This window comes from Crotalus tigris, unplaced genomic scaffold (genome assembly GCF_016545835.1).
Source record: "Crotalus tigris isolate CLP2741 ecotype Arizona unplaced genomic scaffold, ASM1654583v1 scf7180000018825.4774228, whole genome shotgun sequence".
NCBI classification, from domain to species: Eukaryota; Metazoa; Chordata; class Lepidosauria; order Squamata; family Viperidae; genus Crotalus; species Crotalus tigris.
The window spans coordinates 336,293-361,000 of NW_024097215.1; the positions used below are offsets into that span (position 1 = coordinate 336,293).

The 24,708-nt window shown below is 45.7% G+C and overlaps 1 protein-coding gene across 4 annotated transcripts in view; it reads left to right on the forward strand.

Annotated features, from left to right (window-relative positions):
* LOC120313992 (major facilitator superfamily domain-containing protein 8-like) overlaps nucleotides 1–24,372 on the forward strand; it is a 57,549-nt gene extending 33,177 nt beyond the window's left edge. For 2 of the 4 annotated variants that reach the window (XM_039356570.1, XM_039356571.1), the window contains exons 3-12: nucleotides 4,475–4,537; nucleotides 4,944–5,063; nucleotides 7,874–7,953; nucleotides 10,142–10,460; nucleotides 13,994–14,067; nucleotides 16,028–16,111; nucleotides 17,197–17,326; nucleotides 21,161–21,283; nucleotides 21,835–21,965; nucleotides 23,619–24,370. In XM_039356570.1, the coding sequence (XP_039212504.1) occupies nucleotides 4,475–4,537; nucleotides 4,944–5,063; nucleotides 7,874–7,953; nucleotides 10,142–10,460; nucleotides 13,994–14,067; nucleotides 16,028–16,111; nucleotides 17,197–17,326; nucleotides 21,161–21,283; nucleotides 21,835–21,965; nucleotides 23,619–23,708 (1,214 nt within the window). In that variant the 3' untranslated portion in view covers nucleotides 23,709–24,370. Of the gene's footprint in view, nucleotides 1–4,474; nucleotides 4,538–4,943; nucleotides 5,064–7,873; nucleotides 7,954–10,141; nucleotides 10,461–13,993; nucleotides 14,068–16,027; nucleotides 16,112–17,196; nucleotides 17,327–21,160; nucleotides 21,284–21,834; nucleotides 21,966–23,618 lie in introns of all 4 variants that reach the window. The other 2 variants (XR_005558311.1, XM_039356572.1) reach the window with 2 other exon arrangements.
* Nucleotides 24,373–24,708: the final 336 nt, after the last annotated feature.

The following is a 24,708-nucleotide window of genomic DNA, read 5'->3' on the forward strand; positions in this document are numbered from 1 at the left end:
CCCCTGCAGCTCCACATTTTTTTTTTCCCTCCAGTACGATGGAGCCTAATAAATGTCCACACTGTGGAAATATAAAAATATAGAAAACTGACAGTAGAAAAAGACCTAGTGGTCCATTGAGTCTTCTCTCTAAGTTTATTTGTTTTTTTTTCTTTTTAATTATTTTTTTTGTTTTCTTTTTAATTTATTTTTAACCACAGGTAGTCCTCAACTTATGACCACAATTGAGCAAAAGATTTATGTTGCTAAGTGAGACATTGGTTAAGTCCCCATTTTGTTAAGCGAATCGCTGCAGTTGTGTAATTAGTAACACGGTTGTTAAGTGAATCTGGCTTCCTCATTGATTTTGCTTATCAGAAGGGGATTACATAACTCCAGAACACGGCAACCGTCATAGAGGTGAGCCAGTTGTCAAGCATCCGAATGTAAATCACATGACCATGGGGAAGCTCCAATGGTCATAAGTGTGAAATGTGGTCATAAGAAATGGTGAATGCTCCAACACTGGAAGTATTATTATTATTATTGTTGTTGTTATTGTTGTTGATTCTTTAAAGAAATCATAGTTGAAACAGAGGAGAGTACGATCGGCTGAAGAAGAGGGATCCAAAAAGAATGGTGGATCTAAGACAGAACACGGCAGCTAATTGGTGAACGGAAACAAAGCAAAATGCCAGTTAGATCAAGAGAAGACAGAAGCAATGAGATTATATGAAACCTTGGAAGGCGGAGTTAAACGTACCTGCCACGACGACAAACAAGATGGTTGGAAGGAAAAGCAGCTGAGAATACAGGATGCACCAGCAAAGAACGATGTTAAGATGCTATCTTCTCCTTGCCTGGGAACCAACAAGAACTTGAACTAATGCCAGTGTACCAATTAAAGATCAACATAGGAACACGTTGCTTAGTAAAGAAGAGCAAGACAAACGTTGGACTGAATGTTTTAGCGACATGTTGAAACAGCCTAGCCCAGGGGTAGGCAACCTTGGCTCTTTTATGACTGGTGGACTTCAACTCCCAGAATTCCTGAGCCAGCCATGCTGAGGGGAAAGGGAGAGGCATGCTGGCTCAGGAATTCTGGGAGTTGAAGTCCATGAGTCATAAAAGAGCCAAGGTTGCCTACCCCTGTAATAGAATATAAAAGCACAAAACCCCTTCTCCTTCCTAGCACTGATGATGTTACCTAGCTGGGTAATGAAATGTCTGCAAGAAAGCAGCCAAGCTCAAAGAACACCCAAGGATCCCTCAACTCCCAGAATTCCTGAGCCAGCATGGGGGAACTATGGCCCCTTCATGACTCGTGGACTTCAACTCCCAGAATTCCTGAGCCAGCATGGCTCAGCTTGGAAACCTGTCCCTTTCCCCTCAGCATGGCTGGCTCAGGAATTCTGGGAGTTGAAGTCCACGAGTCTTAAAAGAGCCAAGGTTGCCTACCCCTGCCCTAACTGGTGCTCAGCCATATGAGGATCTGGATTTCAAATTGTGCATAGAGTTTTATTGTTTCCTTAAAATTTTATGATAAATTTGCCTATCCCTCTAGGAATAGAAGGGGCCCATACTGTGCTGGCTGGCTGGATTATTCAATATACCTTCTAGGGCAGGGGTAGGCAACCTTGGCTCTTTTATGACTCGTGGACTTCAACTCCCAGAATTCCTGAGCCAGCCATGCTGAGGAGAACTGGAGAGGTTTCCATACTGAGCCAGGCTGGCTCAGGAATTCTGGGAGTTGAAGTCCACCAGTCATAAAAGAGCCAAGGTTGCCTACCCCCTGCCCTAGCCCATTAACAACATATGATTTTACCAACATTACACAATATGGAACCAATTATAGTTACTGAAATTGAGGATACAACACGGTCGATAAAAAAAAAAGTAGCTGGCTTAGATCAGATCTCCGAAGAGCTGGTGGAGACAGCAAGAACCCACTATTTTATTAAGCAACTGTTGGCTCCAGGAATACATACCAGAAGATTGGAAGCAAGGGCTAATCATTAAAAGTACCAAAGAAAGGGAACCTCAGCAATTGTAAACAACTGGAACAGCAAGATGTTGTTATTAGGCCCTGGAAAAGTTTTATGCCTTGTGTTGTTGAGGAGACTGCAGCATCATCTGGATGCATACCTGCATGAAGAACAAGCAGGATTCAGGAAAGGATGCTCTTGTGAGGACCAGATTCTGACCTTAAGAAATATCATTAACAGAGTTTGGAATTCCAGAAACCAATAGTGGTTTCTGGCTGAGGAGTTGAAGTCCACAAGTTTTAAAGTTGCCAAGGTTGAAGACCCCTGCTCTATACGATTGGTACTACCTTTGTTTTCTTTCGCAACAGTGGAAATGGAATTTCTGTGACAAAAGAAAGCAAAGGTAGTATAATAGTAAGTAGGTGCCCGGGGTGCAATCCGAAAAACATCTGGAGCACCACTTTGAACACTATTGACAAAATCGGTAAATTGCAAAAGGCAGCTTTACTTGGAACAGCTTTCCTCCTGTGACAGTACCTTTAATATCATCAAACATCCCCATCTGCCTATCCCAGGCCTTTGATTGGTGGGCAAAAATGCTGAATCCAGTCTGAACATGTGGCTGACTGTGTGGCACACCATAAAAATAACATAGAGTTGTTGAATGCATTCTGTCTGAGAAGGTAATCCATGGCAACAATTCCCCATGCATATAGAAATTCTTTCCTAATTGGCCAGGCATTTAATCCCAGGATCATAGAACTGTAGAGTTGCAAGGATCATCTAACCCAGACATGTCAAACAAGGCCCGGGGGCCGGATGCGGCCTGCAAAGTGGTTTCATGTGGCCTGCGAAGCCATCCTGGAAACAGTGAGGGAACTGCCCCCCGCTGTCTTGGCCCTAGCCCAGGCCAGCCGGGAGCCAATGTACAATTTTGTGGTGGCCATCTATGCTGAAACATATTCAGTCTTAGCTCCACAAGGCCGTCCAGAAACAGCGAGGAACCAGCCCCTGCTGTGTTAGCCCTGCCCCCTGGATGCATGCTGTGGAGGTGTCACCCTTCGTGAGGAATGAAGAAATGGACCATGCCTTGGTGCTTGCCCGGGTCCCACCCTCTTCTGCCAGAGACCCTCAGATCTGTCCCACTCCTGCCCAGGCCCCCACAGGCACCCTTGACGCGAACGATGTAGAGCTGGCCACGCCCACACTGTAGGCCACACCCACTCCATCCACCCCTACCCAGTAGGCTGCACCCACCCTGGCCACACCCACCCGGCCCCCCAAGGGCAACCGCAATGCTGATGCGGCCTTCAATGAAATTGAGTTTGACACCCCTGATCTAACCCATCCTTCTGCAGGAACACCAGCAAAACCAACCTTGAGAGGTGACTGTCCATCTCTTTTTGGAAGCCCCCAGAAATGGAGAACCCATAGTCTCCAGAGATAGACTGTTCCACTGATCCATTGTTCCATCTTACCCTCAGAAAATTTATTCCAACAGTGAGTCAGTCACTCCTTCCAGGTTTAGGAGACACATCTACCCATAATCATTTAGGCAAGAAAAACCAAATGCACAAGTACAGCATAAGTGGCACCATGCTCAATAGTAGTAACTGTGAGAGGGACCTCGGAGTCCTAGTAGACAATCACCTAAATATGAGCCAGCAGTGTGCTGCAGCTGCCAAAAAGGCCAACACAGTGCTAGGCTGCATTAACAGAGGGATAGAATCAAGATCACGTGAAGTATTAATACCACTCTTCAATGCCTTGGTAAGGCCACACTTGGAATACTGCATCCAGTTTTGGTCACCACGATGTAAAAAAGATGTTGAGACTCTAGAAAGAGTACAGAGAAGAGCAACAAAGATGATTAGGGGACTGGAGGCTAAAACATATAAGGAACGGTTGCTAGAATTGGGTATGTCTAGTTTAACGAAGAGAAGGACAAGGGGGGACATGATAGCAGTATTCCAATATCTCAGGGGCTGCCATAAAGAAGAGGGAATTAAGCTATTTTCCAAAGCACCTGAAGGCAGGACAAGAAGCAACGGGTGGAAACTAATCAAGGAGAGAAGCAACCTAGAACTAAGGAGAAACTTCCTGACAGTGAGAACAATTAATCAGTGGAACAGCCTGCCTCCAGAAGCAGTAAATGCTCCAACACTGGAAGTTTTTAAGAAGATACTGGACAGCCACTTGTCCGAAATGGTGTAGGGTTTCCTGCCCGAGCAGGGGGTTGGACTAGATGACCTCCAAGGTCCCTTCCAACTTTACTAATATGAACTAATCCACTTGTTCCCTTGATCCTAGTGAGGGAGCTGTTCTGCTGTGCACAAAACCCCACCTAGCATCATGCTGACCACGAATGATTTAGCATTGGGTGCCATCAACTTTGGTGACATCATGGGCAGCTTCACTCCAGCTGGGTTCTGGTCCTGTGATGTATGGCTGTCTGATCTCTACCAAGCCATCTTGCTTCTAGTCTTTCTTAACGTTGTCTTTGTTTTCAGGAAACTTCATGTATTTTGTTGGTGGCTCCAAATGGATGCTCCTCGGCAGCCGACTAGTAGCAGGTAAGGACTGGAGAGGACCACTTTTCTGAGTCTAATTCAGGGGTCTTCAAACTTGGCCCTTTTATGACTTGTGGACTTCAACTCTCAGAATTCCTCGGCCAGGCACGCTGGCTGAGGAATTCTGGGAGTTGAAGTCCACAAGTCATAAAAGGGCCGAGTTTGAAGACCCCCTGCTCTAAAAGACGGCAAATGACCAGCTGTCTGCAAGGAGTATAAATCCTCCCATTTCTCTCACCTTCTGGTCAGAGCTGAAGAAGCTTCTTCGATGAGAAGCGAAACGTCTTCAAAGCAAAAACAAGAAAGTCCAGTTGCCTCGTGAAAAAACACCTTTGGGTGGGTGAGAGAAGATGTGCTTCATTTGCCATTCCTTCGTTTTCCAACACTCTTTTCTGGATCTCCACTACAGGTGTGGGAACTGGAGCAGGTGCTTCCATCTTTGGCTACCTCACCCGTTCCACCACTTTGCAGGAGAGGTCCAAGGTCTTTGCGGCCGTCATGGCCTGCCGCCAGGTTGGGCTTCTTATTGGTAAGGACTCCACTTTTTGACAGAACCCTCCCCACAAAAACTTGACATTTGTGCTGGCACTGGAAGTTTGCATTGCGGTACGGGTAGTCCTCGACTTACAATAGTTCAATTAGTGACTATTCAAAGTTACAACGGCGGTGAAAAAAGCAACTTATGACCATTTTTCACACTTACCAACCGTTGCAACATCTCCATAGTCATGTGATCAAACTTCGGAAGCTTGGCAGCTGATTCATACTTATGACGGTTGCAGTGACCCAGGGTTGTGTGATCCCTTTTTGCGACCTTCTGACCAGCGAAACCAGATTCACTTAACAACCTTTTTGCTAACTTAACAATTGCAGTGATTCACTTAAAAACCGTGATAAAGCAAGGTCGTAAAATGCGGCAAAATTCACTTAACAAATGTTTCACTGAAGAGGGACCGACGGAAATTTTGGGCTCAACTGTTGTTGTAAGTCGAGGACTGACCTGTAGTTTGTCCCTGGCCGCCTTTACATCATCTAGAAGGATTTCGGGAAGGAGAAAATAAAAATAAAAATGTAGAAGATTAGTTATGTAGGCCCTTTACCAGCACTGAGTTATTCAGTCAAGGCAGTTTGTGGATGAAATTAAAATTGGCCTGAAAAGGGCCCGTTTTAGAAGATAAACTTCTAACGCTGTAACTTCAAATCAGTTTTTAAACAAACATACGTGCTGAGAAGCTGCTCTTTCAATAAAAACATGTGTTTTTAAAAAAAGTTTTGAAAACAGCAGCAGAAATGGCAACTGTTCTTTCATCTTAATGTCAAAGTAATGATTTAGAAGCTAACCAGCTGATGTAAGATGTATGATGTAATGATGGGAATGACTCAGCAGGGTCTGTGTCTCTTTAAGAGCCTTGTATAAAAGGGAAGGCTCTGCAGATGTGTTCTCTCTCTTCTGTTTCCTGCTGTAGCTGCTGTGTGTTGGGGAACTGCTGTATTAACATGTGTATGTATATTGTTCCTGGTGTATGATATTGTAGATAGTATAAGATAAACCACCATTTAATATAGACCACTGTTTACTGTATTTACTCCTGGGTTATCTCAGCGCAATAAGGCTGTGCATGCTCTGATACTTGTTATTTGGAAGTTCTAGAATAAGTTGAAGAACCTGTAGCTGCCCCGAAGTTGAATACATCCTTAGCAGTTGCCCCCATCGGCACTAATAATATTAACATCATTGGGAGTACCATAAGTTTCCTGATCTTCCTAGATAATTTTTTTTTTTGTGGCTTAGGGGTTTTTTTTGGTCACAGCTGAGTTGTGTTCACTCATCACCAAAAATTACGCAGGGATGAAATTCTTTGTCCCCCTGGCCGGCCTTTATCCCGATCACTTTCCTGAATTTCCTTCATGGTAACGATTGACAAGGCTTAGCAGATACGACGCATCCGTGGGCTGCTCTTAGGTACAGTTAGTCCTCAACTTACGACCGCAAGTGAGCCCAACATTTCTGTTGCTAAGCAAGATGGCTGTTCCGGGTTTTGCCCCATTTTACGACTTTTCTTGCCACAGTTGTTAAGGGAACCACTGCAGTTGTTAAGTTAGCGACACGGTTGTTAAGTGAATCTGGCTTCCCCACTGACTTTGCTTGTCAGAAGGTCGCAAAAGGGGAATCGCGTGACGCCGGGGAGACCCTGCGACCGTCATTAATGTGAGTCGGTTGCCAAGCATCAAGAATTTTGATCACGTGACCGTGGGGATGCTGCAAATGGTCGTAAGTAAGAAATGGTCATACGTCGCTTTTTTCAGTGCTGTTGTAACTTCGAACGGTTGCTAAATGAATGATTGTTAATTCGAGGACCACATGTAGTGTTGGAACAGGGAGGAAAATGTTTTAATGCTGGTAGAAATAAGGCCTCTTGCCTCCTGAACTGGGGACCATGAGGATAACCTCATGAGCACACCGCAGCAAATAGACGCTGCCCAGTTCAAATGGGAACATGGCTTTTAGTGCATCTCCAAATAATTACAATTTTGTTGGAGTTGATGGTCCTAAATGCCTTTTCCTAAAGTTACAATTCTAGGATCAGTTAACTTTCATACCTGTCACTGGGGTGCCACCGCCAAGAAGAGTCTTTTTCTTGTAGCTCCCATCTTATGAGGAAAAGGAGAGTTTGACTAGACTAGACTAGACTAGACTAGACTAGACTAGACTAGAATAGAATAGAATAGAATAGAATAGAATAGAATAGAATAGAATAGAATAGAGCTGGAAGGGATCTTGGAGGTCTTCTAGTCCAGCCCCCTGCTCAAGCAGGAGAACCTATACCATCTCAGACAAGTGACTGTCTAGTCTCTTCTTAAAAACCTACAGTGATGGAGCGCCCACAATTTCTGGGGGCTAGCTGTTCCACTGGTTAATTGTCCTCACTGTCAGGAAGTTTCTCCTTAATTCCAGGTTGCTTCTCTCTTTGGTCAGTTTCCAACCATTTTTCTTGTCCTGCCCTCTGGTGCTTTGGAGAATAACATGACCCCCTCTTCTCTGTGGCAGCCCCTCAAATACTGGAATACTGCTATCATGTCACCCCTATATCTTCTTTTCTCTAGACTAGCCATACTCAATTCTTGCAGCCGTTCTTCGTATTTTTTAGTCTCCAGGCCTTTGATCGTTTTAGTTGCTCTGAGTTTATTTATTTGTTTATTTATTAAATTTTTATGCAGCAACTCTGGGTGGCTTGGGGGGGGGGGCGTTGAAGGAAGGTGACTGCAGAAGATGCTAATGTCCTGGCAGGCAACTTGTATGCCTTCTTTATACACCTGTTCTGTCATATTTGTTTCCAGGGCCAGCCTGTAATCTCTTCCTGCGCCTCTGCAATTTCCATCTGGGGCCCTTTGTAGTCAATAAGTTTACATCCCCAGGGGTAAGTCACAAGAATTTGTTCTTTTTGGAAGCACTGTTTATTGGTTAAATGTATATGCTGCCTGTCTCACTCTGTGAGGTGACTTTGTGTGGCTTGCAATTAAAATGGTAAATATTAAAATATTAACAAGATTAGGTACCCAACCTAACCAACGTTTATTAAATCCTCCATCAATACTTGGGGCAAAAAATAAAATAAAAATAAAAAATGGGTGGGCAGCTTTTCCATATTTCTCAGAGAAATTCTCATCCAATTTTGCTAGGACAAGACACTTTCTTAAGAAGGACCTTAGCACCAATAAATGGGAAGAGTGGGAAGTCAGGGTGCTAACAGACCCCAGGTTGTCCTCGGCTTACGATCACAACCGAGACCTAAATTTTCTGTTGTTAAGTGAGTTTTGCCCCATTTTATGACTTTCTTGCCACAGTTAAGTGCATTACTGCAATCGATAAGTTGGTAAGTGAGTCTGACTTCCCCGTTGACTTTGCTTGTCAGAAGATCCCCAAAAGGGGATCGCGTGATCCCGGGACATGGCAAAGGGCCTAGATAAGGAACCCGTTGCCAAGCGTCTGAGTTTTGATCACATCATTGTGAGGGAATGCTGCAAAGGTCGTAACTGTGAAAAAAGGCCGTAAGTCACATTTTTCAGTGCCGTTATAATTTTGAACGGTCATTAAACGAACTGTTGTAAGTTGAGGACTACCTATACCCCGGTTAGAGCAGGGGTGTCAAACTCAATTTCATTGAGGGCCGCATCAGCATTGCGGTTGCCCTCAGGGGGCCGGGTGGGTGTGGCCAGGATGGATGTGGCCTACTGGGTGGGCGTGGCCAGCTCTACATCGTTCGCGTCAAGGGTGCCTGTGGGGGCCTGGATAGGAGTGGGACAGATCTGGGGGTGTCTGGCAGAAGGGGGTGGGACGGGGACAAGCTCCAAGGCATGGTCCATTTCTTCATTCCTCACAAAGGGTGACCCCACCCCAGCATGCACCCAGGGGGCGGGGCCAACAGGGCAGGGGCCGGTTCCTCGCTGTTTCTAGACGGCCTTATGGAGCTAAGACTGAATATGTTTCAGCATAGATGGCCACCACAAAATTGTACATTGGCTCCCGGCTGGCCTGGGCCAGGGCCAAGGCAACGGGGGCCGTTCCCTCACTGTTTTCAGGATGGCTTTGTGGGCCACATGAAACCACTTTGCGGGCCGCATCCGGCCCCCGGGCCTTGTGTTTGACATGTCTGGGTTAGAGGATTGTATAATGAAAGAGATCCATTCTCTAAATCCCTGACCAGATTCTCATCGGTGTCTGAGGCAATAAGACTAGCTTCCACTCCTGAGAAGTTCATATTCTTTCAAGTACTTTTCTTCTCTCACTTCATCAGAAGAACAGTTAAAATAATGTTAAACATGAATTCAGATGCATATTTCCAAACCTGTTCAAAAGGAATGTGCTTTAGGAGTCTTTTTTTTAAGAGCAAGATTTTAGATTCCTACCATAGCTCTATGCAAAGGTACTCAGAAACAAGAACCTTTGGGTTCCTGAAGATCCCAATCTAGCTTTAGATTAATAAAATAGTTCTTGAATATCTTTTTTAAGGGTTTTGCTCTTAAATGCTGCTGCTGAATAACACTTCAGTGCCGTCTTAAAATTTCAGCATTGTAAATACTTTCTGTACTTTGATGCAATGGAATACAAAGACCTCTGGTTAATCTTGCACTCCGTTCTGTACCATTAAAGGAGAATATTTGTAGCTCAGGGTTGACATGAGGGATCCTTGATGCTTTCTTGTTGGTTTTCTTGCAGACATTTCAATACCCAACTGGGTAACATCATCAATGCTACTAGAACAGGGGTAGGCAACCTTGGCTCTTTTATGACTGGTGGACTTCAACTCCCAGAATTCCTGAGCCAGCCATGCTGAGGGGAAAGGGAGAGGCATGCTGGCTCAGGAATTCTGGGAGTTGAAGTCCATGAGTCATAAAAGAGCCAAGGTTGCCTACCCCTGTAATAGAATATAAAAGCACAAAACCCCTTCTCCTTCCTAGCACTGATGATGTTACCTAGCTGGGTAATGAAATGTCTGCAAGAAAGCAGCCAAGCTTGAAGAGCACCCAAGGATCCCTCATCCAATTTTGTGTTACGCAAAAGGGCTTTCCGTTCTTTTGTTCTCTGCTCTTGACTTCTGTCGGCAGCTCTTCATGTGTCTGGTGTGGATTCTGCTTCAAGTGATTGTGATGGTGATGTACTATGACATCCAGCCACCGGCTCACACCGCAAGGACCATATCAACGGTGCAGCAAGAGGCTTTGGAAGAGGAGCAGAAACCACTGATACGACATGAGGTTGGCCGAGAAGAGGCCACGGGAGGGACCTGCTATGGCAGCACCCCTGTGGGACTTCCGCAACCTTCCCTTGGCGACGAATGTCGGTATGTGCCCAATGGACACTTGGCAGATGAAGAATCAGTTGAAGAAGACACGAATCCCTTCCATCAATTTAGCTCTGTGAAAGGTGAGGTGACCTTCGCTTATGGCAGGAACAGGTGAGGTCATAGTTGCCCAGGCTGTGGCCAGCATGTGGTCCCTTTTTAGAACCTAGAACATGGAATAATGGTTGGAAGGGATCTTGGAGGTCTTCTAGTCCAACCCCTTGCTCAGGCAGGAGAGACTATATCTAAACAAATGGTTGTCCAATCTCTTAGAAACCTCCAGTGATGGAGCACCCACAACTTCTGAAGGCAAGCCGTTCCACTGATTAATTCTTTCTCATTTTCAGGAAATTTCTACTTAGTTCTAGCATGTGTCTCTCCTTGGTAGGTTTCCATCCATTGCTTCTTGTCCTGCCTTGGGAGTCTTTGGAGAAGAGGTTGGCCTCCCTCTTCTTTGTGATAGCCTGCTGGAAGACTGCTATCTTGTCACCCCTGGTCTTTCTCTTTGTTACAATAGACATATCTAATTCCCTCAATCATTCCTCATATGGTTTAGCTTCCAGTTCTATAAATCATCTTTGTAGCTCTTCTCTGCACCCTTTTTTTTGTGACCTACAGAGTAGGAATAAGGGGGCTTTTGATCCGTTTTTCTTTTGAGATGTTTAAAAGGTAAAATGAATGCATCAACCTTGCAGAGGTGAAATCCACCTCTTCTAGAAAGTTTTCTGAAAATTTCCCTTACAATTGGGCTAAATAGTCTTAATTTTGATGGTAAGGGATAAGGCACCCATATTACTCCTTAAATCAACCACTAGCCCACCAGAAAGGGCATCCATTTTGGTCCTGTGCACTTCCTGTGTCATTTGTGTTATCTCTAGCCATACTGTCTCCTTGTAAATACCTCTGTGTGGCACAATCACTCGACTCCTATTATCCTCTACAAAGGCACACGTCCAAGAATTAAGGAAACCCCAAATTTGCTTTGTCTCTTGTCTTAAATACAGAATAATTCTAATGCTTAGCATCGCATGAAAAGAATACTTTCAAATCTCCAGGGGGTGTCAGTTAGTCAGTTCTTCTTTGCTCGGAAAGCAAGAGTGAAAAACAAGCAGGCTGGCTCAGAATGAGCTCTAAACGTCTAGACCGTGGTTCTCAACCTTTTTAATGCCGCAACCCCCAACCGGTCGTAAGTTGAGGACTACTCAACCGGTCGTAAGTTGAGGACTACTCAACTGGTACAGCACCGTTTGCAAAATGGGACTTTTGGCGGGCTCAGCAGGGCAGACACAGCCTGGACAATTCCTATTGGCTTTTGAAAGCCAATAGAATTAGACTCTATTCAAGAGAGTCTATTCTATTGCCTTTCAAAAGCCAATAGAATAAAAGGGAGTAGCACAGCTAAGGAAAAGGGGGAAAAAAATGGCGGACTGTGTTGTTTGGCGACCCCCGTGAAATGGTCGTTCGACCCCAAATGGGGTCGCGACCCACAGGTTGAGAACCACTGGTCTAGACTTTCCTTATTACGAATAATTTTCATAATTTCATAATTTTCTTATTATCCTCGCAATCACAGTGGTCTTCCACATTGCCACTACCCCGAATTCTGTAGTTTTCTATTTTTCCGTTAATATATTGAACCAGATAAGTTAGTTTCAGTAAAATACAACAACACAAACAAGACAGCTAATTAAAAATTACAGTAGCTTAGTACGTAAAAATAACAGTAGCTTAGTACGTAAAGCAATTTAATTACTGAAAGTCAGTGCAAATGTGGAAGAACGTTTTGGCTGCCGTAGACCAACACGGCTTTCCTCCTATAATGACTTCAGTTACCGAATTAACTTATTTGGCATCCATGTAATAGATTGAACCATAAGCTAACCAGATAAGCGGAGCTCACACATTGCACTAAACTTTAGATCCTGGAGCACAGGGGAACTACCGGAGGACTGGAAAAGAGCTGATGTAGTTCCCATCTTCAAAAAAGGGAAAAAAAAGGACCCAGGAAATTACAGACTTATCAGCCTGACCTCAATACCTGGGAAGATTCTGGAAAAGATAATCAAACAACGAATCAGCGAACACCTACAGGCAAACAAAGTCATTACTAAAAGCCAACACGGGTTTGTCAAAAACAGATCATGCCAGACAAATCTTATTGCATTCTTTGACCAAGTGACAAAATTAGTGGACCAGAGGAATGCTGTGGATATAATTTACTTGGACTTCAGTAAGGCATTTGACAAAGTAGATCACAACCTACTACTTCATAAGATAGAAAAATGCGGGTTAGACAGCATCACCACAAGATGGATCCGTAGCTGGCTGACCGGCCGTACTCAGCGTGTGGTCCTCAATGGAACCGCATCTACATGGAGGGAAGTGTGTAGTGCGGTGCCCCAGGGCTCTGTTCTGGGCCCAGTGCTTTTCAACATCTTCATCAACGATCTGGACGAGGGGATAGATGGGGAACTCATCAAATTTGCAGACGATACCAAGCTGGCAGGAATAGCCAACACTCCAGAAGACAGGATACAGGAGGATATGGACAGACTTGAACACTGGGCGCTATCTAACAAAATGAAATTAATTGGTGAAAAAAGTAAGGATCTACATTTAGGCAAGAAAAACCAAATGTACAGGTATAATATAGGGGGTACCTTGCTCAATAGTAGTAACTGTGAGAGGGACCTCGGAGTACTAGTGGACAATCACTTAAATATTTATGAGCCAGCGGTGTGCTGCAGCTGCCAAAAAGGCCAACATAGTGCTAGGCTGCATTAACAGAGGGATAGAATCAAGATCACGTGAAGTATTAATACCACTTTACAATGCCTTGGTAAGGCCACACTTGGAATACTGCATCCAGTTTTGGTCACCACAATGTAAAAAATATGTTGAGACTCTAGAAAGAGTGCAGGGAAGAGCAACAAAGATGATTAGGGGACTGGAGGCTGAAACATATAAGGAACGGCTGCTGGAGCTGGGTATGTCTAGTTTAATGAAGAGAAGGACGAGGGGGGACATGATAGCAGTGTTCCAATATCTCAGGGGCTGCCACAAAGAAGAGGGAGTCAAGCTATTCTCCAAAGCGCCCGAAGGCAGGACAAGAAGCAACGGATGGAAACTAATCAAGGAGAGAAGCAACCTAGAACTAAGGAGAAACTTCCTGACAGTGAGAACAATTAACCAGTGGAACAACCTGCCTCCAGAAGCGGTGAACGCTCCAACACTGGAAGTTTTTAAGAAGAGATTGGACAACCATTTGTCTGAAATGGTTTAGGGTTTCCTGCCTGAGCAGGGGGTTGGACTAGATGGCTTCCAAGGTCCTTTCCAACTTCATCATCATCATCATTATCATCATCATCATTATTATTACTCCCTAACAAAATTCACCCAGGGTCTTTTTGATAGCCTGATTCAGAGGGTTGTGTGTGTGTGTATCCAGCCAGAAAGAGAACCTTGAACTTTCCCAAGTAGAGCTCTCCAAAAAAACACCCGGAGGGACAGTTTTATGATTAACCCTTCATTTCTTCTCTCTCCCCCCCCCCACCGTGTAAAAAGGGCCTCTTGCATCCTCTAACAGATTTTGATGGGGGTTGTGTTTTCATTTCAGAATACTTGCGGGAGGAAGTGGTGGTTCTCCTCACTGCCCAGTTCATTACCCTCTTCAACCAAACGGCGTTGGAGGTAGGTCTGCTTTTGCACTGACCCCGGGCTCATTTCGTAGATCTAAAAGCAGAAAGTGGAGCTTTTCTGCGTGTCCTTTCTTCGGCTTCCATTGTCACATTCTGGAAGCAAGAATGTGGATGGTTAGTGCCAGCTCCTCTTGCTTAGATCTGGAGGGTCCAGGCAAGAGAATGTGGCAAAAAAAAAGGGGGATTGTCTTCAAGGATGAAGGAGGGCAAGTTAGGGGGAGCTGTGTGGGATAGGTTGTCTGACTTCACCCAACACAACTAGGCCAGGGGGTAGAGGCAACCTTGGCACTTTTATGACTCGTGGACTTCAACTCCCAGAATTCCTGAGCCAGCCACGCTGAGGGGAAAGGGAGAGGTTTCCAAGCTGAGCCATGTTGGCTCAGGAATTCTGGGAGTTGAAATCCAAAGTCATGAAGGGGCCATAGTTCCCCCATGCTGGCTCAGGAATTCTGGGAGTTGAAGTCTACCCATCTCCGAGTGGCCAACGTTGAAAAACACAGGCCTAGGCCAGGGATAGGCAACCTTGGCTCTTTTAGGAGTCATGGACTTCAACTCCCAGAATTCCTGAGCCAGCCATGCTGAGGGGAAAGGGAGAGGTTTCCAAGCTGAGCCATGTTGGCTCAGGAATTCTGGGAGTTGAAGTCCACGAGTCATAAAAGAGCCACGGTTGCCTACCTCTGCACTAGGCCCTACAGCTAGGTTGATTAAAGTGTGATTTTTGTCTTCGCAGAACAAGTATTTAAGCATTCCTTCACTGAGCAGAGGGCTGGAACTAGATTGGTGCGTTTCAAACATGGCAACTATTTGGATGAGGAATTCTGGGAGTTGAAGTCCACACCTGTTCTGAAGTTGCCAAGTTTGAAAAACATTGGACTGGATGATCCAGAACAAGGGGGTCCAATCTTGGGGATTTTAAGACTTGTGGAGTTCAACTCCCAGAATTCCTCAGCCAGGCATGCTGGCTGAGGAATTCTGGGAGTTGAAGTCCACAAATATGAAATTTGCCAAGGTTGGACACTCCTGATCTAGAACCTCCTGGATAATCTTTACAATTTATTGCTTCTCTTTTGTTTCCGCACAACTGCAACCCTGTGAGATGGCTTAAGATTGGGGCGATTAGGCCAGAATCACCCAGCCCAGTCAAACTTGATGTGATGGCTCAGTTCAACCCAACCTTAAGACATTAGCTACTTTTCACAACACCCTAAACCACCCCAAACTATCCAGTTCCATTTCAGCTTAGCTGGGATTTTCTCCCTTCGTGCTTCAAAGTGACTCCCAACTTTCATTGATCAACTTTTCAAAAGATACAAACTCATGGATAAGGGGTGGGACTTCTTTTAAAAAAAAATCACAATGGTGGTTGCGACTGTGTGGTCAAAGCCTCCTCATTTTTTGACAGCCGTTGTGGCGCCGTGGTTCAAATGCAGTACTGCAGACTACTTTTGCTGACTGCCGCTGCCAGCAGTTCAGCAGTTCGAGTCTCTCCGGCTCAAGATTGACTCAGCCTTCCATCCTTCCAAAGTTGATAAAATGAGGACCCATATTTTTTGGGGGGAGGGGGGGGAATATGCCAATTCTGTAAACCGCTTAGAGAGGTCTGTAAAGCACCGTGAATCAGTATATAAATCTAAGTGTTATTGCTATCTGTTTTTGTGCGCATCGTATGTATCAACCAATATACATTAAGGATGTCCAGTCTTTAAAGACTTGTGGACTTCAGCTCCCAGAATTCCCCAGCCAGCAAGGGCAGCCCTGATATAGCCCACCTTTCTGTACTCTGAGGTACCCCAGACCAAGTTCCTTCATTCTCATTTGATAGACTCAGAAGTTGAACGGTTCAGAATCGAAACCCCGGCGTTTAGTGTATTGAAAGCTGCTGTTCGTAGTGTTTGGAGGTCATTCTAAGAGTAGATGAACCACCTGGAACGTGTGTTGATTTTCCTCTACAGACTATGGTGACTCCAATTACACAGAAGTATTTGAACTTTGGAGAACTGGAGAACAGCATCATGTATTTCCTGTGTGGTGTGGAGGTAAGGGTGAAAAGGGGTGACGCTGTAACTGAGCAGCCTGTGTGTTACAGGAGATTTTGCTCACCGTTGCACTTTAATAAGGTAGAGTGTCGGCCTGACCAGGTAAAGCAGGTAGGAGTCATGACTGGACGGAGCTAATTCTACTTCATTGCAAAGCTACGTTGATAGGGCCTTGCAAGTATGAAAGTACAACTCTCTCAGACGCTCACTCTCTCTCTCTCTTTCTCTCTCTCTCTCTCTCTCTCTCTCTCTCTCTCTCCTTCCCTCCCTATCTTATTTTATTTTATTTTATTTTTAAAATTTATAAGCCGCCCCACTCCCGAAGGACTCTGGGCGGCTAACAATAAAAAACACATAAAACATAACAAAAACAATCATCCAGGGGTAAGGTTTTATAAACCCCAGGCCTGCCGGAAAAGCCAGGTCTTAAGTAGCTTACGGAAGACCAACAGGGTGGGAGCGGTCCTAATCTCCGGGGGGAGCTGATTCCAAAGCGTGGGCGCCATCACAGAGAAAGCCCTCCTCCGCGGCCCCGCCAAATGGCACTGCTTGGCCGACGGGGCCTGAAGGAGGCCCAGCCTGTGGGATCTAACCGGACGTAGGGAACTATGAGGTAGTAGGCGGTCTCCCTCCTTCCCTCCCTCCCTCCCATTGATGTTTCTGTGAGTCAGAATGAAGGCCTTGGCCACCAATTAAATTTCAGTGTCCATCTCATGATTTGGGCTGTATCCGTACAATCCAATTAAGCTGTTTACTGAATTAATCTAAATTTTATGAGTCTCCTTAATCCATTTCCGCATAAACTGAATGGAGGGAGGGAGATGGACGGTTTCAAAATTTGATGAATGAAATAAATCAACCTAATGGGGTGGGTTTGCATGACAAGCTGTGTCAGGCACACGAAACCAAGTTCTTTGGTTAGTGGACAAGGGGAGCCATGCAGAGGCAGGCCCTTCCTTTGAATGCAGAAAGATTTGGGAGTAATTCCTGATCTCTTGGATTGACAGCCTGGAAGCAGGCTGTGAGGGTCACTGCACACACAGGGCCCGATTACACCGTCAAGTGTGCTGCCTCTTCTTTTTCAGGTCATTGCTGGCTTCTTCCTGGTGCACTTTCTCAGCATCCGGCTATCAGATCGGATCATCTTGCTCATGGGTCTGGTCATCTGCAACGTAGCCTGTGTCTGGTGCCTGCTGTTCCTGGCACACCCCCGAGGTAATGATGGCGGACCGCTGGAGAAAAGCGTGAGGGTTTCTTCTCTCCATCTTCTCAGTTCCTGACCTCTTGATGCCCTGGAAGCACAGAGATCTAGTGGAAGAGAATATTTGTAGCTCAAGGTTGAACCGTGGGGTTCTTGGTGCTGACTGGACTTGGTTGTTTTCTTGCGGACGTTTCATTACCCAGCTAGGCGACATCATCAGTGCTAGCCACCAAAGGTCTATGGAGATTCTTAGTCATCCAGATCGTGATTGTCCCAAAGGTGCTTTTTTCAAAAGTCCACATGCTGGACAGAGAGGATCGCTGGTTTGAAAGAGGGGTCAAAGAGACCCTCTCTCATTTGGGGAGGGGGATACGACACCAGCCATCTTCTCTCTACAACACAAAAGGTTCCACACTTCATTTGCACTCTGATTCGGGTGACCCTGAGGGCACAGGTACACCTCTACCTGGCCTCAATGACTCTCAGAAAGAGTGCTAATGACCAGATGACTATATGGAATATACATCCTTCACCATTCAGTCAGAACTGAAGAAGCTTCTTGGACGAGAAGCGAAACGTTTTCAAGGAAAAATAAAGTCCAGTTGTCTCTTGAAAAAGCACCTTTGGGACTGCTGCCGTGTTTTCCCGAAAGTAAGGCCTACACCAACAATAAGCCCTAGCTTGATTTTGGGGGGTGGGCCTAATATAAGCCCTATCCCCAAAATAAGCCCTAGTTTAGGGCGAGGCACACACAAATCAAGTTAGGGGGGGTGGAGCTGCCCCACCCACCCCACACCCGCTTACCTTGCAGCCAGGCCTCTCCTTGCCGGCCCACTTCTTCTGAGGCCTCTTCTGCAGCCAGGCCTGCATTTCTCAGTCAGGGGGCTTTTTGGAAGGCCCATGTGGCCAAGAACCGAGCTATGGATTCAATCTGTACCTCAGTTGTGCAAGATCTCAGCAGCCGAGCACCGAGTTATGGATTGAATCCATAGCTTGGTACTCGGCTGCTTAGGCCTTCTGGAAAGGCCTGACTGCAATATGCAGGCCTGAATGTAGCTGCAAAATTTCGGCCCCAGAAGAAGTGGACCGGCTGGGTGGGGCTGTCGGTGCCGGAGGTGAGGTAAGGCCTACCCCGAAAATAAGACCTAGTGCCTCTTTTGGAGGCAAAAAAAAAAAAAGACCTGGTCTTATTTTCGGGGAAACACGGTAGGAACCAAAGACACAATGCACCAAGGACCCCACAGACACAGAGCTATAAGGAACTGTCCAGTCTTCTCAATGCAGGATCCACTCTGACAGAGGATTATCCGGAGTCTGCTTGAGGCCTCTAGAGCAGGGATTCCCAAGCTTTGCAACTTTAAGATGCATGGACTTCAACTCCCAACTCGTCTACTTATACAAGAATTCTGGGAGTTGAAGTCCACGTGTCTCAAAGTTGCCAAGATTGGGAACCCCTGCTCTAAAGCAGTGTTTCTCAGCGTTGGGGGCTTTAAGAAGTGTAGGCTTCAAACTCCATGCTTTCCCACAGTTGTCTGGGGAACCTCTTAAAACAGCCAAGGTTAAGAAACACTGCTCTAGAGGAAAACTATATATCACAAAGCAGCATTTCTGGTTAAGAGTTCATACCATCAGGACGTTCCTCCCAATGGCTAGCCTGAACCTTCTTCCTTGTAGTTTCCACCTACGGATCTAGTCTTGCCCTCCGGGGTAATCAAAAAGTCCACCCTTTCTTCTTTGTGGCCACCTTTTAGATATTTGAAATACGGCTGCCTCATCTCTCTTGAGTTGTCTGTTTCCCAGATTCTTTAACTATTCCTCGTGGAGCTGGGTTTCCAGATCACTACACATTCTTAGTAGATCTCCTCTGAACTTGCTCCAATCTGTAAATTTTTCTTTGAACTGTGGTGAGCCAGAGTTGCACAAAAGGTTTCATCAGGGCAGAATAGATAATTCCTCAATTACTCTTGTTTCTGTTTGTGTACCCCAAGAGAACGTTTCCCTCTTTATAGCAGCTGGCTGATTTGGAAGAGGGGGATAGATGGGGAAATCATCAAATTTGCAGACGACACCAAGCTGGCAGAACTAGCCAACACTCCCGAAGACAGGCTTAAGAAATAGGAGGATCTAGACAGACTTGAACACTGGGCGCTATCTAACAAAATGAAATTTAATGGTGAAAAAAATAAGGTTCTACATTTAGGCAAGAAAAACCAAATATACAGGTATAGTATAGATGGTACTTTGCTCAATAGTAGTAACTGTGAGAGGGATCTTGGAGTCCTAGTGGACAATCACTTAAATATGAGCCAGCAGTGTGCTGCAGCTGCCAAAAAGGCCAACACAGTGCTAGGCTGCATTAACAGAGGGATAGAATCAAGATCACGTGAAGTATTAATACCACTTTACAATGCCTTGGTAAGGCCAAACTTGGAATACCGCATCCAGTTTTGGTCACCGCGATGTAAAAAATATGTTGAGACTCTAGAAAGAGTACAGAGAAGAGCAACAAAGATGATTAGGGGACTAGAGGCTAAAGCATATAAGGAACGGCTGCTGGAATTGGGTATGTTTAGTTTAAAGAAGAGAAGGACGAGGGGGGACATGATAGCAGTCTTCCAATATCTCAGGGGCTGCCCCAAAGAAGAGGGAGTCAAGCTATTCTCCAAAGCCCCTGAAGGCAGGACAAGAAGCAACGGATGGAAACTAACCAAGGAGAGAAGCAACCTAGAATTAAGGAGAAACTTCCTGACAGTTAGAACAATTAACCAGCGGAACAACCTGCCTCCAGAAGCGGTGAATGCTCCAACACTGGAAGTTTTTAAGACGAGACTGGACAGCCATTTGTCTGAAATGGTGTAGGGTTTCCTGCCTGAGCAGGGGGTTGGACTAGATGACCTCCAAGGTCCATTCCAACTTTATTATTATTATTATGGATCATCGCACAGTCAGCCAGATGTTCAGACTGGATTTGGCATTTTGTCTACCTATTGAGTCCTTACCCAGAACAGGCAGATATGGATGTTTGATGGTTTGATGGTGGTACCATTATTATTATTATTATTATTATTATTATTATTATTATTATTAACCAGCTCATGTTTTATAGTCTCGTCAATGGGAGCAGCTCTTATACAATCCTTGTCCCGCAAAAGAGAAATTCAGCAGGTAGTGTAAACTAGATGACGGTCAGATGTTGCTGGCTCAATAAAAAAGGAACCTAGAATATTGTCATATCGACACAGGTAGCTCTCAATTCATTTAGTGACCGTTGGAAGTTACAACGGCACTGAAAAAAGGGACTTGTGATCGTTTTTCACACTTACAGCCATTCAGCATCCCCACAGTCACGTGATAAGAATTCAGACGCTTGGCCACTGACTCATATTTAAGACGGTTGCTGCGTCCCTGGGTCACGTGATCCCCTTTTGCGACCTTCCGACAAGCAAAGTCAGTGGGGGAAGTTGTTACTAATTTAACAACTGCAGTGATTCACTGAACGACTGTGACAAGGAAGGCCATCAAATGTCACTTCACAGCTGCCTCGCTTTGCAACAGAAACGTTGGGCTCAATTGTGGCTGTAAGTTGAGGACGACCTGTAATCTCCTCTTAGCCCAAATAGGCATGAAAAGGTTTTTATTAAGCAGGTTTTTCCCTTTCCGTATCTTGGCATGGACGGGGATGAAGACCAGTAGCACATACATGTTGACCCACCAAAGAGCTAGTGGAAGGTGTCCAGTGGAAGGTGTCCAGTCGAAGAAGCTGGCTTTGAGCGAGGTGCAATTTGGTATGCTCTGCTGTGAACTTTCTCCTTACCGTGTTTTGCATATGTCTCCCTCCCCCGCGCAAGGTACCTTTGCTGTCCTCCTCACGGAGCTGGTAGTGGGGGTCTTTTTGCAGGTCTTGGGCCTGCCCTTCGTCGCTGTCTCCCAGGTGTCCCTCTTCTCCAAAGTCACAGCAGAGAGAACACAAGGTAAGCCCACCCCGTTCCTGATTCCAGCCTTCTCCAATCTGCCTTTCCTCTCGAAAGGGGTGGCACGGCTACTCTAGAGTTGGAAAAGCTGCTTTGAATGTGTTTTCTTCGTACCGCACCACGTTAGAAGACAACAAGCTCTCTCTTGGCTATGCTCAAGGATGCTGAAGGATAAGGTCAGGGGCCTTCAAACTTGGCCCTTTTATGACTTGTGGACTTCAACCTCCCAGAAATCATGCGATTTACAGTTGGATACAACCGGTTCAAATTTATGACTGTTTGCAGCATCCCGGGGTCATGTAATTACCTTTTGCACCCTGATGAGCAAAGTCAGTGGGGGGGGGCAGATTCACATAAGAAAGGCGTTAGTAACATAACAGCTGCAGCGATTCACTTAACCTCTGTGGCAAGAAAGGTCGTAAAATGGGGCAAAACTCACTTAACAACCGTCTTGCTTAGCAACAAGAATTTTGGGCTCACTTTTGATGGTACTTTTGAGGACTTCCCTGTATAACAGGATTTATTTCTCCTTTTTTTTCCTTCTTTGGCAGGGTTCAGCCACGGGCTCCGTCGCTCCGTTGGGGGAATTGCCACCATCCTTGGACCTCTGTGGGCCGGGGGATTGACGGATAATCTGTACATCATGCTCGGAGTGATGATGGGGCTGCTCAGCCTATTGACGGTGAGTGTTCGAAAGCCCACATTCTTTCTCATTCTCTAGCCGTAACATCCTGCGTCGAAGTATAATTCTGAGATCCCAGATTTCTTTGTTTTGTCAGCTTCTCTGTTCTGAGAAGGAATCTTCCTGGGTTTTTCCACAGCTGTGAGAAGCAGCTGTGGGTTGAAAAAAAAAGCACAGAAAAGTAAAATTTGAGAAGTGCAGGAGGCAGTGAAAAGTGGAGGGTTGAAGTTTATTGCAGGGCTTTTCAACCAGTGGTACGGGTATCACCTGTGGTACATTGGCACCTGGCAGATGGTACACGACCATCCTAGAAAAGTGGTAGCAGGGGAGGGGAATGAGCAGAACCGGTGGCAGCACCGCACAAGCCTGAGAGAGAGATGGCTGGAGCTGCAGGGCTGTCAGGGCTCAGCGGAAGCGCCGGGATCAGCGACAGGGTCCAGTTGGAGCTTGGCGCTGATCCTGGTGCTTCTGCTGAGCCTGAAGAAGCATCAATCAGCTGGAGCTCAGCACTGATCCTGGCGCTTCTGCTGAGCCCAGAAGAAGCGCCGATCAGCTGGAATGTTGCAGCATTTCCAGGGTCTTGTGATTTATATTCAGATACTTGGCAACTGATTCATATTTATGACGGTCACAGTGTCCTAGGGTCATGTGAAGTGATCAAAACTTGCTGCAACCACCCAGCAGACGGGGGGGGGGGATAGAAACCAAACACCCCCCCACTGCCAATCCTCAACAGAAATGCTCACAATAATGGTAACCTCGGACAGGAGGAAGAGCGCGGCCAGGTGGGCAGGCAGCCATCTTGCTCGGCTGTGGCTTGGGGGGCACTTTTTTCAGTGCCATTGTAACTTCGAACAGTCACTAAGCGAACTGTTGTAAGTCGAGGACTACCTGTACTTCATCACTTTTTTCCTTTTTTTTTTTTGTCATCAAGTTTTTGACACCTTGCTAGGCGACTCGGATGTTGCCATATCCTAAAACTGGTACAATGGGTGAAAAGATTGAAAAGCCCTGCTCTATTGCACCAAAGGAAGTTGGAAGTCAATCCCTCCCCCCCTTTTTTTTCTCCCTTACCTCACTTCTCTACTCCCTTTTTCCTTCCCCATCTTTCCCGCTATTTGCTTTGTATTTCGATTGCATTGTATGCTATAAACCAATAAAACTGTAAAAAAGAGAGCGAGAGAGACGTACAGGAGGCAGGAAGTACCTAGCTTCATGACTTCAGGTAGTCCTCGAGTTACAGCAGTTCACTTAGTGACCGTTTGAAGTTACACGGACGCTAAAAAAGGCGACTTATGACCGTTTTTCACAGTTAACGACCGTTGCAGCCTCCCTCGGGGTCATGGGATCCAAATTCAGATGCTTGGCAACTGACTCATATTTGTGTGCTGCCTGTATCCCATGAATGGGGCTTTGCTTGTTTGTGGGGACCGGTTGCTGGCATGCTGCGGACCAGTACCGGTCCACGGACCAGGGATTGGGAACCCCTGTCCCCTAGTACAGTGTTTCCCAAACTTGACAATTTTAAGGCCTGTGGACTTCAAGTCCCAATGCTGGCTGTGGAATTCTGGGAGTTGAAGTCCACAGGCCTTAAAATTGTCAAATTTGGGAAACACTGCCCTAGTAGGTTACCTATCTGTCTTTTCCCTGCAGATCATGGTGGGGCTGTCCTACAGATACCTGGTCGAGATCCCAAGTGAACACCTATTGCCACGATCAACCCGGGAAGAGTCCAACTCATGAGGACCTGTTGAGGCGCCCTTGGAGGCACGGAGAAGCTCATCAGGTGAAGGGGTTGCCAGCCAACCGGCCATGCCAGGGGAACCCCTTTTGGCTTTCAAATTCCAGGCTCGAGAACGTCAGGAGAAGCTGGTAATGGCTCTGTCCACCTTAGAGATGGAGGAAGTTGTGTGGCGTTTGTTTTGGTCTCTTCTTTCCACCAGGATATTTCTCTCTCTTTTTTTTTTGTTTTTTTCGATATGAACCCAGCAGAACACGAAGCTTTTCTTTTCTTTGCGATGCTGTACAGGAGAGCAGAAAAGGTGGGGCAACTCCTCCGTTGAGCGAAGATCCATGGCAAATCTCACGTTCCGTTTTGCAGAAGAGAAAGAGACGAGCCCCTGGGTGAATCTGAAACCCTTCTATGAAAAGAGAAGAACCTTTAATATTTATTTCCTTATAATTTATTATGACTTTTGGGACAACCCATTGTTTTGTTGCTGCTGCTGCTGCTGTTGTTTTCACAGTTCTGACCTTGATGATTGTTAAACTGCACCGGGAGGGCTGGATGTTTTATTTATTAAAGTATTTCCACCCTGTCTTTGCTTTGGGTTGAGGACTGAACAGAACATCAAACACAGAATAATAGTCTTGGAAGGGACCTTGGAGGTCTTCTAGTCTAACCCCCTGCCTGAGCGGGAGACTCTATACCAGTGTTTCTCAACCGTGACAATTTTAAGGTATGTGGACTTCAACTCCCAGAATTCCACAGCCAGCATTGCTGGCTGTGGAATTCTGGGAGTTGAAGTCCACATGCCTTAAAATTGTCAAGGTTGAGAAACACTGCTCTATACCATTTCAGACAAATGGTTGTCCAATCTCTTTTTAAAAACTTAATAATAATAATAAAACTTAATAATAATAAAACTTAATAATAAAAACTTGATAATGGCAGTGCCTGGAGACAGCAGAATAGACGAGAAAGAACTGGAGAAGATAACAAAATACAAAGACCCACAAATAG